The sequence below is a fragment of the Meleagris gallopavo genome, chromosome 7, assembly GCF_905368555.1.
Source record: "Meleagris gallopavo chromosome 7, MGAL_WU_HG_1.1, whole genome shotgun sequence".
Classification (NCBI taxonomy): domain Eukaryota; kingdom Metazoa; phylum Chordata; class Aves; order Galliformes; family Phasianidae; genus Meleagris; species Meleagris gallopavo.
Window position 1 is genome coordinate 1,313,053 of NC_139410.1, and position 15,925 is coordinate 1,328,977.

General features: G+C 44.9%; 1 protein-coding gene across 2 annotated transcripts in view; it reads left to right on the forward strand.

The window, feature by feature from the left end:
- The window catches only part of TMEFF2 (transmembrane protein with EGF like and two follistatin like domains 2), a 108,123-nt gene that overhangs the window by 61,747 nt on the left and 30,451 nt on the right, over nucleotides 1–15,925 (forward strand). For both annotated transcript variants that reach the window (XM_085228840.1, XM_085228841.1), the window contains exon 5: nucleotides 2,528–2,624. In XM_085228840.1, coding sequence (XP_085084966.1) covers nucleotides 2,528–2,624 — 97 coding nt within the window. The remainder of the gene's footprint in view (nucleotides 1–2,527; nucleotides 2,625–15,925) is intronic.

Here is a 15,925-nt window from a genome sequence, read left to right on the forward strand (position 1 = left end):
ACTTACAGTTTGATCAGCCTGCTCGTATCTTTGTATATTCAAGTGTGTGATGGTGGTGTTTCATATTTTTTTACCCGCTGTGTTCTCCAGTACAGTTAAAATATATTGACTGAAGATTATTATACTACTATTAGTGGTCCCACAGAGATCAGTGAAAACTGACCAGAGAGTCACCTTAGTTTCCCCTGTTGCCTTCAGAGGAAAGGATGTCGAAGAGTTTTAGCCAAGGTTAGCGTTTAGCTGGCCACTCTCCCTCGTGGCTCCACTGCTCCCCTTTGCACATCCATTGACTCGTCACAGCACGATCTGTCAGCAAGGTACCACACGTCCCTTGTATCATCTCAACAGTTGCTAATTTGAGAACTTTGTAACTTGCATGGAAAAAAAAAAAAAAGAAAGAAAAAGAATCACGCTTCTTACATTTTTAGCAAGAGGAATTCACAAACTGCAATATTCCCACTAACGTTTTTTTTCAGTTGAGTTATGAAAGGGAGCGCAGATCAGCGATGCAGCAAGGAACAGAAAGGAAAAGAGTCCCCTTAGAAAAAAGACACCCGCTAGTCCTCGGGCTGAAAAGCAGCAGGAAAATAACTCTAAGATGTCCACATTTATCAAGGCGCTTACCTGCACAGCATGCAGAAAGCAAAGCTCTGCGTCTGGCAGACTGTGGGCACGGGTGCTCGTGGGGGTGTGAGTGTTTGTGTAGGGAGGGAAAACACACCTTGAGGAAAGGTAAATAATAATGTTACCTGCAGGTGCTGGGAAGAGGGGAGAGGGAGAAGCAGCTGTCTTCTGTCATCAAGACTGCTGCATGCTCGGGCATTTAATGACAGTGTGCGCACTGGAATGCTGCGTGCAGAGCTTCTTCAAAGAACATGAAGGAGTTACCTGTTACTTTTCAGCAGAAATTCAGAACCGCATTGCATCTCAGGGTGCATGTTCCCCCTCCAAATCACTTATTAAATCTTTGCATTACTTACTTTATTGACTTAAGCTATTTTGCTAAGTTTGTGATGTGGGCCTGTGTGTGGGCCTGCGTGAAATTCCTGGTCAGCCCACACCTGCTATTCTTATTAGCAGAAACATTAGAGGGAGGAAAAAATAGGGTGCATGCTTTTAACTCAAAGGAAATGTAAGGGAAGTGATTTGCAGAAACGATAGCTCTTTGCCTTAAAGAATTTATTCACGCTCCTGGGCTGGAGCAGATCTCATATTCCTGGTGGGTGAGGAGTGCGTTGCTGTCACAAGTCTCCTGACCATAGGTCTCTGTGTACTTCCCGTGCAGTCACTCATTACTGCTCCTTTTGTGTCTGCCAGGGATTCCATTCCCCTTGTGCAGAAAGAGGAACTGTGGCACGGTGCAGCAGCAGGACTTGGTCAAGCCAAATCATGTATCCTGACCAACATCTTAACCACTGGAAATTCTCAGCCAGGCTGTCCAAGTTGTCTCTTCAGAAAAAGAGATTTCTATATATAGAAAAAAAGAAAGAAAAAGGAAAGAAAAAAAAAAAATCAGTGAAAAACCCAAGCTTGGAAATGGCTGCAGAGAAATGGGGAGAGCCGTACAGCTGCATGAGCTCCCGGTGCCGTAGGTTCAGGATGACACACGTGGCCATGGAGATGCTAATGGTGTGAGGCACATGGACACCCTGTCTGCTCTTTCACGTTAGCTCTTATGAGATGGGAACATAATGAGTTCCTGAGACATTTAAGGAAGCAGAAATTACATATCCCAGACCCTGACAGTGCAGAACAAAAAGCCAGAGTATGATTTCTGAGGTTCCTCTTTTTTTTTCTTCAGTACACGAGCACTGTGCGTATAAAGATGAGAGACAAATAAGGCAAAACTTTTTTTCCCCTCTTACTGTCATCAGAAAGCATCGTTTTCCCCATTTTACAAATAGGGATTGGGGCAGAGGTTAAATAACTTGTCCAGTGTGTGCAGTAACCCTGCACCAAATAGAAGAAAGGAACGAAGGGATGAGCACAGAGAGCGCTTCTGCACATAGCAGTGTCCACTGGGGCTGACTGCTACCTGCCCTCCGGGCTGGTGTAATCATTCTGCAGCTATCTGATGGGTATCACTGGGTGCTGAGGCCTGCTGGAAAGCAGCAGTCTTTGAAAGACAGCAAAAGGTGCTTGCATGCTTGTGTACAAACATAGGTATGTTTTTGTTGGATCTTCTAGCAGACCCTCCTTTTGGTGCCCTTAGTTGCAGAATCTATGGGGACTTGTGGGATGCTGCGGTGGGGGCAGGTGGGGATGCTCCAAGGCTGCAGGGTTGGGAGGGTAAAGGAAGAGGAGCAGTTTTCTCTCTTTTTCCTTTTCGCTCCGTAACCCAGGCAATTTTCCCACAGAGCGACAAGGAGATCTCTGTGTTGGGCTCAATCAGAAATGCTGCCTGTTGGCCAACGTGGGCTTTGTGAGCATCGCATTCAGCTGACACGGTGAACAGATTTTTCTAGAGGGAAGCGCTTTGTTGCTGCAGTCTTTACTAATGTATATTCTTCTGCTTTTCATCCAACAGTCAATGAAGGCTCAGGTGAAACCAATCAAAAAGAGACATCGACCTGTGACATTTGCCAGTTTGGGGCAGAGTGTGACGAAGATGCAGAGGACGTCTGGTACAGTAATTTGGTCTACTCTTCTATTTTAATCAATGTTGTGTTATTTAAAGATACTGTGGTTTAGAAAGCATTAAAAATATTAGACATTTCATTTTTTGCACCCACAGATTCATTAGATAATGTTGATGGCTTAGACGGTGACCGAAGTGGCTGTTAGGCTGAAAAAATGTTTGTAATTTTGGAACATGCACAATTTAGAAGAAGTCCAGAAACGCAGTTGTCCATTTTGTTGCTATTATAACTTATGTTACTCCATCTGGGATTTTATGGCTTTATTTTTCGATAAAAACAGAATTGGGAAAACTAATTGACCTACAGCGTTTGCAGTTAAAAAGTATCATTAATATTATCATTGTGTTAAGTCATGTGTGGCATTAGCAATGTTGGGAAATCTGTCTCGCTTTTTCCTGGTTGCTGGAGTCAAACACCTAACCCTCAAATGTTAGAAGTTATAAATAGAGTATGCATTCAGACATCTTCTCTGTGGAAATTTATATTTTATTTTTGGAAAGAGGTTGTAAAAATACTCTTTTTTGGTTGTTGTTTTAAACCTTAGTCGCGTAAGCTGAGGGGAAATAATTCTTTCTACTTGGAATATTTTGTTGGATTTGTCAGTTTGCCTAGGTACTGTGCAAACACCTTGTAGTAAGTCAACCTTAAGCTAATCATTTCACTGTAATTTTGGAGCAGCCAGCTGATCCAAAAAGCAGCTATCCACACATTTGTATTTCTAACACCACCTTAATGTCAAGCCTCGTATTTTCTTAGTTCTAAGTAATTGGTACAAATTTAGAAAGACATCAGAATAATCATGCAAATGTTAGAGTCGATGATCTAAGCGATGCTCCTGAAGCTGAAGGCTGCTGGTATTTAAAGGATGGATACAGAAACTGGGCAGTGAGATATTAATAAAGTGGTATTGCCTGAACTCTGACACGTACAGCAGGAGCAGAGCAGAGGGGAATGAATGAACGAACGAATGAACGGTGAACGTGATAAGTGGGGCCAGCGTTGGGCAGCTGGCCCCATCCAGGCAGGACGTCCTTGACCACACATGAGATGATAAACATTTCTGTTATTCAGTGAAGACACTTAGGGGTATGGCGATCAACTCATGCTCATTTTGCTTTGGTCTTGCCAAACCTCTAATGACTTCTGGACCCAGTGTTTATAAAGTACCAAGCAACGAGCCACAGAAGTCTAGCTCTGGCTCCAGGCATCAAAAGAAATTCAGGCGTTGAAAAACCGGAGCAAGATGCATCTTGGTTTGCAAGAATGCATTGAAATTTGTGTGGAAGATACTTCTTAACGTTGACTTTGTTTAAGGAAATGACTTCTGGTGTCGGAATCTCAGTGTCTCTTTGACCAGTTATCCTTGAGGGATTTGGTGGTGCAGTGCTGAAAAAAAGCAGCGGTAAAATTAATACATCAAAATCCACAGTCTAGTGCTCATGTTTTCATAATTAAGTGCACTTGCAAGTTGGAAGGCAGCAGAAGAGAGGGGTAAGGAATAAAATTAGCTACCAAATAACATTATTAATCACAAGCACTGAGGAGCGCTGTTTATTTTTTTCTGGAAATAGCTTGATAAAGGAGCCAGCTCCAACTTAGCCCAGCAACGTTCCCACTGCAGCTTCTGCAACTAATTCCTCCCCTTCCAAACAGCTCGGCTTACGCAGAGCGGTGCAGTAGCTGCGGGAGCTGAAGTTCTCAATCTTTATTGACAGGCGGCCGTTCTGCAGGGGAAGGTGCTTCTCAGGGCGGGGAGCAGGGGAAGGGCATTTGCTGGGAGGATGCTAAAAGGCAGCAAAGCAGATTTCTAAGCAGAAGTAAAAAGACCGTGCAAAGCCTGTTAAAGGGCTGCTTTGAAGTAAACAACTTCATATGCCGTAACAGAGCCCTGCTTTCCTGTCTCTGCCCCATGATTAGTCGTGGATAAGTGTCTTTCTAAAAAATGAGCCTTCTGGGTGTTAGTTCTTTGTTATTCTTATTTCTGGAATAAAAGCAGGCCATGTATGGGGAACCTAGATCCCTCTTTCAAAATGTACATTAATTGAATTTCTGTGTTTGGCAGCAGATAGTCGTATTCTGATGCACTTTCCCCTGTCCCTGCGAAGATTTAGTGCGTGGAAAAATTCCCCTGGATTAAATGGGCAGCAAAATTCCAGTTTAATATTCGGTCTGTGTTTTTCTAACGTCTAATTTCAGAAGTAAGCAGGATTCCCAACCGCTGGGGTTCCTGAAAGTCCAAACGATGTCGGGAGCTCCCGGCAGCCCAGGGAGCTGCAGTTATGGGGTGAGGAGCCCTGCAGCAGCAGTGTCCCCATCCATCAAAGCTTATAGGATCTGTGCCCGGTCTGCTGTAGGTGAGGGGGATGCGAGCTGGCAGCAGAGCCAGAGCTGAGAGCTGGAGTTGCGGGGCTGGCTGGCTGCCTGCTATGGCTCGGTGTCAGGGTAGATCAGAAGGGAGAGCACAGGTGTGATAGCAGATGTGGTTGGGCTGCTGATGATTTAAAGCGACAATTAACATTATTCTGCATTGCCACAGTCTGTTCTTTCACAGTCCCTTGTCTCTGGTTTAACTCTTTTCTTTTTTTTTTTTCCTTCTTTTTTTTTTTCTTTTTTTTTTCTTTTTTCGTTGCCAATTGTCACTCGGCTGAATTGTGCTATTGTAGCGTGTCACCATTATTTTTAAATTGTTTCATTTCCTTAAAACCAATCTGTTAATGGCTAGACTCCTGGGATTTTGATAGGGTTTTTGCCACATAAAAGACAACTCAAAGGGGTAAGATGTGCGTGTGAACATTTTCTGGAAGGTACAAAGAAAAGGCAGAAAAGAGCCAACTGTAATAACAGGTTTTCTGAGGCATGTTAAAGCACACATATATTATTATCCTATTCCACAGCCTAATATCACATGTGCGAATGCAATTTGGCATTCCATTAGTGAATCTCTTTCTCTGGGTTAAAAACAAAGACTGTTCAGTTGAAAGTCTTTAACATCTTGCTACTTTAATATGTGAAAGCTTCTTGTCACTAAGAGGATCGTGCATTACTGGCATTATTCCCACCTTTAATGCATTTTGCACCAGTGAGCTTCATGAATATTTAAAGCAGGGCCAGGGCTGTGCTCTTGAGCGCAGGATTGCAATCTATTGGTAAATCAGACATTTGGTGTTGCTTACTTTGGGTTTTATTTCTGAGCTGGCTAAGGAATAATTGATTTTGTAAGACAGGGCTACTCAACATAACACCCCGAGAGATACACTTAAAAGGAAATGAAGAACGAAGCGTAACGTGCTGAACAGTGGTGTGTTTCTGAGATCCTCCAAAAAGCATCCATGAAATACTCGCTGTATATAAATAGTACTCACCAAATGGAGTGCCTGCTCATCTGCTAAAGTGGCTTAGTGTCAGTACATAACCACGTCAAGAACCCAGATCCCGGTATCCATCTCCTCATTATGGGCCACTGAGGAAATAAGAGCACTCTGTACATCGGGCAGGCCATGGCTGGGATGGATGCTGGGCAGCTATTTCGGAGGTCCGTGAGATGTCCCAGCAAGTGGAAGGGGATATAGATAATGGCAAAACCCCTTCTGTTGAATTTCCTCTTGGAAGATACGGAGTAGAGAGGACAGGAGTGTTTTCGTAAAGCGAGATTAAACCTCTGACTTGTGGAGTTAATCAAAATCAGAATGATGAATTGGGGTTAAGTATGCTTGCTTTTGCTTAGGATTTCAATATCGGCAGGTCAGCAAGCAGCGGAGACTCAAAGTGGAGGACTGCCCGGAACGAGCCACGGTTTGGTAGCTGTAGGAAGGATGCAGAAATATCTGATGTGAGAGTGCTTTTCCTTCTCTGCGGCCTGACAGCAAGGAGGCCATCTGCAGCTTGCTGCCAGCCTTCCCCGGAGGCTGCAGGTGAAGGAGATGCTGCAGTACCCCTGATAGGAGGGGCCTGGCTCCAGCAGGCCACTTAGGGCTTTGCACTGCAGTGTGGACAGGGTCATAGAATAACAGCATGTCTTGGGTTGGAAGGGACCTTAAAGATCATCTAGTTTCAGCCCCCTGCTATGGGCAGAATTGCCACTCATCAAATGGGGCTGCCCACGGCCCCATGCAGCCTGGCCCTGAACGCCTCCAGGGATGGGGCATTAACAGCTTCTCTGGGCAGCTTGTGCAAGCACAGCACTACCATCACAGCAAAGAATTTGTTCCTAGCCTATAACTGAATTTCCTCCTCTTTTACTTAAAGCCATTCCTTCTTGTCCTGTCACTATCAGACTGTGTAAAAAGTCAGATCCCGTCCTGCATATAAGCGTTGAGTACTGGAAGGCTGCAGTGGGGTGTCTCTGGAGCCTTCTTTTCTCCAAGATGATCAAGCCCAACTCTCCCAGCCTTTCTTCACAGGAGAAGCGCTCCAGCTCTCTGATCATTTCATGGCCATCCTCTGGTCCCATTCCAACAGCTCCACATCCCTCCGGGGGGCCCCAGACTTGGACACAGTACTCAGATGAGGCCTCACAGGAGCAGAGTAGAGAAAAGCAATCCTCTCCTCCCTGCTCATCCCTCAGATACCACCTCCTCTCTGCTCAGATCAGGGCAGGCAGAAGTTGCCCAGAAGGGAAAAAATGACGTCAGCTTCCCTAGGGAGCCAAGTGTGATGGAGGAAAGGATGTGGATCTCATGCATGACATGGAGCTGGGTGGTGCTCCCAGAGGAAGTGGGGAAGTTGCGGTGAGTCCCTTGCATCCTGCATTTCTTTCTGCATGGCTGAAACAACAAACTCTACTTAGCTTGAGCATACAGACACCCAAGATGGATTAAGAATATGAACTGTTCCAAGCTTTTGTTTCATATTTTATCGCTAATCACTGATATATATATATTGAGTGAATACTCCTATACAGCAAGCAAGCAATCCACAATGCGTGAGGATGGTGAAATTGCATTCTCATGCAAATAAACTGCACTGTACATGGAAGATATTTGTGCAAATCATGCAGCTGCCGTCAGCCACTACCCCTGCAATCAATATTGCTCCAGCAATCGATATTTATCTTTATTATAGTATAGAAGGAAAACATATTAAAAAAAATGAACAATTTTGCCAGCTTCTCAATCCAGCCAGCAATTAGGTCAGTCAGCTTCGGGTCCCTTCCCCCTTCTGTCAGTTGCTCTCAATGAAAGCATCCGCAAACAAGATGCTGTAGTACTCTGAAGTACTAAAAGGTAGTTTGAAAGCTCACATACATTACACGGGTATTGGCTGCTTCGTGTTCAGCAGGGTGTATAATAACTGTGTGTGACCTACTTGTTCCAGATGCAGAAACAACAAGCTACTTTAACATCTGCATCGTCCCGTGCATTACACAGTAGCTATATGGCAGTTTCTTGCTGCTTGCCTTTCTCTTCTAGAGGAAAAGTAGATCTTCAGACATGCTTGCTGGGCTCATGGTTGAAATAAGCACCGAAATGGAATTAAATAATTAAAAACTGCAGTCCTGCAAAGGCTAACATTTCTGCTTCGCTTCAGATCATACCTAGGGCGCAAAAATGCGGCTGCTGCTGTGTAGATCTTCACGGGGAGCACGGTGCTCATATCTAATCACAGAGGGAAGCAAAGGGCCTGCAGCGTGCAGTCTCTGTGTCTCACAGCAGGAGACGACCAGGCAGTGTACGTCCTCTCATGATCTTAGCCCTGGCCTAATAGAGCCACCTCAACTGCCAACCACAACTCCTGTTGTGTTCCCTACTGGCAGGATGCTGAGGTGTCAGAGGTATCTTTCAGCAGGCAGTTTAGACATAAAACCAGCCCCGGTTAGTGCTCAACCATATCCGATGAGTCCACAGAAAGAGCAGGGCACAAGAAGTTATATTTCTCTGCAGAGAGCATCTCTGAGAGCATATGGTCCAGTCATTTTTGAGAAGCAGGAAGGACCAAGCACATTCTATTTCTAACTCAAATGCACTACTGGGTTTGCCAGAAAGAGGTATTGCTTGGAAAATGATGGCTTGTTTGGTCATCTGCTGAAACTGTTTTACTCTGCATGCATTTTATTTGTTTCTAGTCAAAAACAGCTATTTTTCCTTGTCTGGTAAGTTTCAGAAAATCGGCTTACCATCCTTTCATCCTTCATCCTGTGCCAAAGTATCCCATTTAATTTGTAAGTGAGAGACTGTGGATTTTCTAACTTTGGATGGACCTTTCCATCCACTGAGAGGCCACAGTCCTTCCGAATCTCATGCTCATTTGGCCAACTCCTGCCTTTCCAGATTCTCAGGATTTATCTTCTTACTAACGTTCCTTAAAAAAAAAAAAAAAAGCACCCTGGTTTTAACGTAAGCCAAGATTGTCTAGAGTTACTTATACTTCATAGTGTTTTATTACCAATACACTTTGGAACGCTCTGGTAAATAATTCAGCCTACCCGAAGAAATTGACTGTATTTTCTCCATGCATCAAGGAAGTCTGTCATATAGACTATATATCATGGCTCTAAATGTTCTCAGATAAATGCAGAACCGCATTGTGTTCCATCTGTACTGTTCTCCCAAGAAGGTCTTTTAGGAACCCTATATGATACATACATTTTTTATCTTTTGCAATTACACCAAAACTCATCACGTGGCCAAGGGAGAATACCCTCCACTCTAAGTCACAGACCTGACGGATTTTTATCTTCATACTCCTCCTGTCAGGAGCTGGGCCAGACTTGGTTTTCAGCTTCAGAGGGAGAAATTCTGGCTTATGAAAGCAATAAATGTTACTCCACCAGCTCAGGGAGAAAACCTCTGCTGATATCATAACCATGCAGTAACTTCTCAGTAGCCAGTAGAGCCTTTTGCAGGCAGAAGGGAGAACAGACTCAATCAGAGTGTAAATGTACAGTTGCTCACAGAGTGCAAACTTGGAAATTGTGATGATAAAAGCAGAATTTGGCTTACTGACTGTCTCAGTTGTTTTGGAGGAAATACTGATTTGTGAAAAGCTAAAAGTAGATTCTGAGATGTTTTAGTTTTGTTTCCTTGTCTTACCATCGTACCATGTTCCTATAGTAGCAAGACAAATTCTCCTGAAACTTAAGAGGGGAACGGCTTATCAGCCATGTAAGGCTGTCACTTGTCTTTACAATGATTAGTCTTTTCAGTTAAAAAAGAAAAAGCTGCAATAATATTAGGAGTCTTGCTCAAGATAACCAAGTTTGTCTGTCAGGTTCACGTGGCTGTGGACAGGAGATACGGAGGCAGCGAAGACTTAGATGGTCCTGGCAGGGAGGGATGAGGAGGGACTGGGATAGGGCTGAGAATCGAAGGCTGGTTCCCACTTGGTCTGCTTTGCTGTGTGCTGGAGGGCACAGAGGAGTCACCTCGAGCTTGGGAGGCAGCGTGGATGTCCTCCAACATGCAGAAAGCAGCCGTTTATATGCTTCGGTTAACAGGAGTTCTAATGAACCTGGGGTTTTTTCTTCCCACAAGCTGTGACTGCATCTTTCTGTGACTGCATCCTTCAGTCCTTCCTAGGAGAACTAACAAACTTCCGAGGACACACCTTTATTTGCATTTGAAGGAAGGGTTTTGGCAGCCAGTTTTGTGCTCTCAGAGTAGCACAGGGCATTGTGCAAACTGTGCCCAGCTCTGCACTTTGCGCAAGGTGCACCACAGGGTCAGCTTCAGCTTTGAAGAGCTGTGCTTGGGTGCTCCCAGCTGAAGGCACCACTCCGTTGTGTAACTCCGTGTCCAGGAGACCCTGGGCTCACCAGATTGCAAGAGTGCTTGTAGGGGATAGTATGATAATGCACATCAAATATTAATGTGCATTGACACATAACCGCCTGTGTATGTCAGAGCATTACTGCGTGAAAGAACAGGCGCAGAGGCATGGGACAGCCATGTGTGTTTGCACCTTTCTTTTCCATCCTGCTTACTTATTATTTAAAAACAAGCATTCTTCGCTCCCCAGCCCCACATTTCGCCAGAGCCAAAGCCTGGTAGTAAGCTTGTGATGTCTTCGTGACGGCCTATTTAGTCGCAGTAAAAGGCTGATTGGCCTAATGCGCAATCAAGGAAGGAGTGACATTTATTGCTTCAGTTTTATGATGCTGTGCACTGAGTGAGATTTGGAGCCCTACAGTGCCTTCAGGGGGCAGGAGATCACCAGCAATGAATCGTATTTATACCTTTTTCAATTTCCTCCTAGCGTTTTAGCAATAAATAGGCCGCGTTGTTATTGGGTTTTATGTGAGTATGTTTATGAAAGCAGGGATACAACTTTGTAGTTCAGAATTACACGTGTCGCCTAAATAGATCAGCGGAGAGCATAACTATGTAAAGCAGTGGGAAAGCACTTTCCGATTTATTATCAAATGTCTTAATATAACGCTTCATCTCCTCCGTCCCACTTTATGTTAACTATCAAATTAAAGCTACATCCATCACAGAAGGTCGGCGGCTCCTTCACACACCCATTGTGGAACATCAAGGCCACGATGTGTTCACACATCCGAGCCACTAAAAATACATCCCATGCATTAAATATGAGCTTGACGAAAGCTCGATCTGAGCTGAAGTGCAGGGCTGACCCCGGGGGCAGGTGTCCCTTTCCCATGGCAGCCATCCTCAGGGACGCCTGTCTTTTCCCGCATGTGCTCACAAGATGCAGACGATTCTCTAGAAGGCAAATCGCTGCTAAAAGCCTGTGTGGGATGTGCCCAGACATAAAGACTTAATTGCTGTCTGTCGGCCTGCCTGTTGTGTAATGAAGCCTGCCCACGCTGAAGTGCTCCTGGGACGCACATCCCTTGGGGAGCCGCAGGTGGGTGTCACTGGTCTGTGTCCCACACCTGATGAGGGTTCCTCTGCAGTAGCTTTCAGCTACAGGAAAAAGAGAGTTCTTAGAAAATAGTGAAGCCATTTGCTCAGGGTTACACAGGTCCCAGTTTCACACCTGTGGGGCTGCTCCACGATCTCATTTCACCGCTGTGCAGGATGACAGGAGGGGATCTTGTGTTATTTCCATCTGCACAGGCAGTGGATGGAAAAGCCTGGAGGAAAAGCCTGGAGTAACCTCCTGAAATTTCATTAGGTAGCTAGTCTGGATTTTGTTGTGTCATTTGAGTCAGCCCCTGGAGCAGAGCAGCCTGGAGAAGGCAGCTGGCTCGGATGGCTCTGCCTCAGGCAGGCACACGTCTTCGAGGACGTGGAGCAGTGTATGGTGAGGGTTAGGCTGATTCTGCACATGTGAAGCAAGTATTTATAAGCAGGAACTGTTTTACCGTGGTTTTCATCTGCTACTGCTGCTACGAAGATCATCCTGGCTTTGTCTTCCCCACTGGCAGTGGACGTCTCACGCGCTGCATGGCTTATAGCATGCAGGCCTCCATCCATCCCTTCAGTGTCTCTGGTAATCAGGGTCACTTCCAGTAGTAACCGGTTGACAAAGCTGTTACGTGGCGGTAGGGATCTGAAATCTGTCATGGGTTCCCTTCCAGGTGATACCATGCTTTGGTGAGCAGGGCTTCCCATGGCAAGCCTCACAGCCCGGGCTGAAGCACAGGGATGCTTTTGCAACAACTCTTGTTTTTCTGTGGGCTGCAAGATTGAAGCAAACAAACGGTATCAGCAGTTGGAACACACAGCGATAAAACACTGGTGAAGGACAGCCTCAGATGTTTGCAGAGGGGGAGAAACGCTCAGCAAAGCTTTGTTTTAACACGGGTTGCAGGGACGTGAAGGACACCAAGTGCTGGCAAGCCACAGGAAAGCATTTATTTTATTCTTTGTGCTTTAAATAAACTTCACGTATTAGATATCCGCAGACCCTTGAATTGGCATATGAAAAGAATTAGACATTTCTTCTCTAGACACACAGCTAGGGTGAGCATTTTCCATTGGTCTTCAGACCCAGCCGTCGAGCTTGTGATTTTCTGTCTGGGACTAAAGCACAGAGGCTAGTAGAAGGCTGTCCTGCTCAGCTTAGTTCCTTGTAAAGAGAAACAATATTTAGCAAAATGAAGGGAAACATTTGTTTTGCCCTAAAGGTGTTAGCACACGATTCATTGCATTGTTAAGGGCAGCAGAGACATCGGGGAGCCAGAGGAAGGTCATATTATAATTGGTGCTTTGAATGGTAAGAGGGAAGCAAAGGTGAAGCTTGTGATGTTTTCGCAGAAAACTTAACAAAGAAAGTTACAGGAAAAAAAAACGAAAGGAGAATTAGGCACCTGCTGGCAGTCGCACATAGCAGGTTAAGGCAGGCGTTGCTGAGCTGAAGCCTAGAGGAAGGTGGAGCTGGGGCCAGCTCCTGGCTGGGGCACGCAGGGCAGCTCGCTGGAGGAGCCTGTGCCTGGATGGCACTCACAAAACCACTTTGAAACAACCTTCGTGGGCAGATGTGCTCAGAAAAATGCCTACCTCTGTGTAAGCATTGCCGGCCACTCCCTGCTCTCCAGCAGCAGCGTGGCAGCTGTACAGCGGTTACTCAGGCTCTCTGCTCCAGCTAGGCTCACAGATTATGTTGCGTTTGGTATGCAAGGAAGGGCAGCCATAAATATATTCACCACTTTAGTGCATTTTAGCTTGACATATGTCCAGTAAACAACGTTTTGGTCTCTCACAGTCCAGCAACAACAAAAAAAAATCACTTGATTATTCAGCGCTTCCTTCTGTTATGATGCTTTGGGGTCCTTCAAATCATTTTCATTATGCACTACATAATAATAAAACTCTCCATGCAGTATGCCGATAATTCCGTGCATGGTCTCTGTGATTTCTAATTGTTTGAATAACAGCGTGCTGCTGAAATGCCATGCAGAAACATTGCATCGCCCCGAGGGAATCAAGCTTTTCTCCTTGTACTCACGGTGAAGATAAACAGTTGAACAGTTGAAATAAGTAAAATATCCAGGGAAGCCGCTGTGAGCAGTAGACATGCTCGGAGCAGAAGCCAAGCTGCAAAAGACCAGAATGGAAAATAAAAAAATATATAGTACTGAATGGGAGGCACTCAAAATAAGCCATGCTTTTTCTTCTCTTGTGATCTTAAAGCAGAGCAAAAGCATGATCAGATCCCAGAAAGTAATATCGCATGCTATTTTTGTGCTGCCATTATAAAATATGTATTGTTTATTGTTCTGCACTGCAGTTGAAGTTTGCATCCACCTCAAATATAAAACAAAGTTTATTTTGAAGAAGGTGTGCAGTACCTTTATACTTTAAGCCTTTCAGTGATGCTTTCAAGTATGTGGTGATAGGATTTCAATCTCCCAGCTAATCTAATGGTATGATTCATAGGATGTGTTAAAAATTGTGTGTGTGTGTGCATTCTAAATATATTCTGTATGTACTGTTTCATGCGGATACAGTACGAATCGTGCGTTTACAGTGTTCAGTCTGCATCACTTCTGCCTCCTGGCAGGAACGTAGTTTCGGTGCCATCCTCTTGGGCTGTGCTCCATATGCTGCAGAGCCCACCTGAGCTTGGCCAAGCTACTAGATACGGACTCAGTATTGATGTTTCTGGGACATTGCAGCACGGAGATGGCCTGAGGAGCGGAGGCGGTAGGTGTGAGTACAGACCTTCCTGACCTGGCTAACCTGGGCAGCCTCTGCTCAGAGCTGGTGTGAGCGTCTCCACGCGGGGATGTGTTGAGATGTATTAAACATACCCAAATCTGATTGGGTAAAGGGGCCTCCTGCCTGCCTGCTGACACCCAGATGAACCACTGCAAAGCTTGTTTGAGTGTCGAGTCGTAATGTTAAGCCTGGCTTCGTTTCAGCTTGCCTGCTGGTTATGTCAACAAAAGTGCCCCATCTACCAAAAACCTTGCAGGAATCCAAGTGATGGAGAAGGCGATTGGGAGTGATAGCAAGGCTCTCAATGCTGGCATGTGCTGCCAGGTTAGCTTTAATGGCCATTTAATGTCCTAGATGGAGAGCCAGGAGCTCAGAGAGGACCAGAAATTTGAGTTTCTGATCGCTGCTTTCTAGTCAGAGCAGAGGAAGGTAAGAAATCTCACTGGTGGAAATGCCATAAATGTTCAACAGCCGTGTTTTTATTTATACGCTGCTTTATGGCAAAGGGAGGGCTTTGGGCTTTTTTTATGCTGCAAAGTGTTGTTGGTTTTTCCTTGCTTTTTTATTTTTGCCTGAAGAAAATATACGACATATTTAAATGACTGCAGAATGGAACATCGCTTTCCCTGTAAAACAGTGTGCGCTGAGACATGGCTGGATCTCACACTTGACCAAATTAGCATATGCACTCAAATATCAGAGCTCTGACTAGTAAAAATAACACTAGATTTGCATTTTCACATTTTTAGCTCCAGCTTCCTTGTCTGGTTGGTTTTATGCCTTTTTTCTTGACTGACAATTCTCTTTGTGGCAGATTTATTGCTGTTCTGCTGTTTGGACCCTGTAATCAACGAGACACTTGGCTGAAGACGTTAGTCATTTCATTAAGTACTTTTTGCAGATATCTCAGACACAATTTTCTCTTGCTCTGCTTCCAAAAAGCAAATGACCCATGGCCAGTGAAGTCTGAATATGAATCTTTAATAAACAGCGGTAGTACCAACAATGCTCTCTGGTTTCCAAACTACAGAGGGCTAATTAAAATATGTCGAATAGAGAAGAACTGCCGTTCTGTAAACGCTTCTGCATCTGTTCCCAGTAAAACTGCTCTTTTAGAGGCACTGTCACATTTATCCGCTTCCTTACCGTCAGGCTACATATGAAACCTTCCTCGGGCTACGTGCTGATACTGCGTGGTAATTTTTTTAAATTGTTTTTCAGTAATACACTGCTGAGAACAAAGACAGGATGGTTGTCTTAGGAGTGGAGATAAGACGTGGAATGGGGGTTCTTTTTATCGTCACTGTGTCACTAATGATCACGCTGTATTCATGAACTAAGGAAATATAATTGCAGCATTTTCCTCCACTTTATGGGTGAGGAACCATCCTCTCTTCCTATTGAGACACCTTAAAATGCTGTTCCTGCCTCCAGGGACAGCCCTTCAGAGCCATGAATCTGCTCTTCAGTGGTATTCCCTCTGCAGGCAAAGACTCTGCTCAGAGAACAGTACCATCTGTCATACGCAGAGGAGGGGAGAGTGAGGAGTGCAGGCGCTCACCAGTGTGCTCAGGTTTATTGCCAGTAAACCAGTAGTTTTTACCAGGTCAGTGCCCAAAATCATTGAATGGGTTGGAAGGGACCTGTACGATCATTTAGTTCCAACCCCCTGCTATCGGCAGGGACATCTCCCACTAGACCAGGTTGCTCAGAATCCCTTGA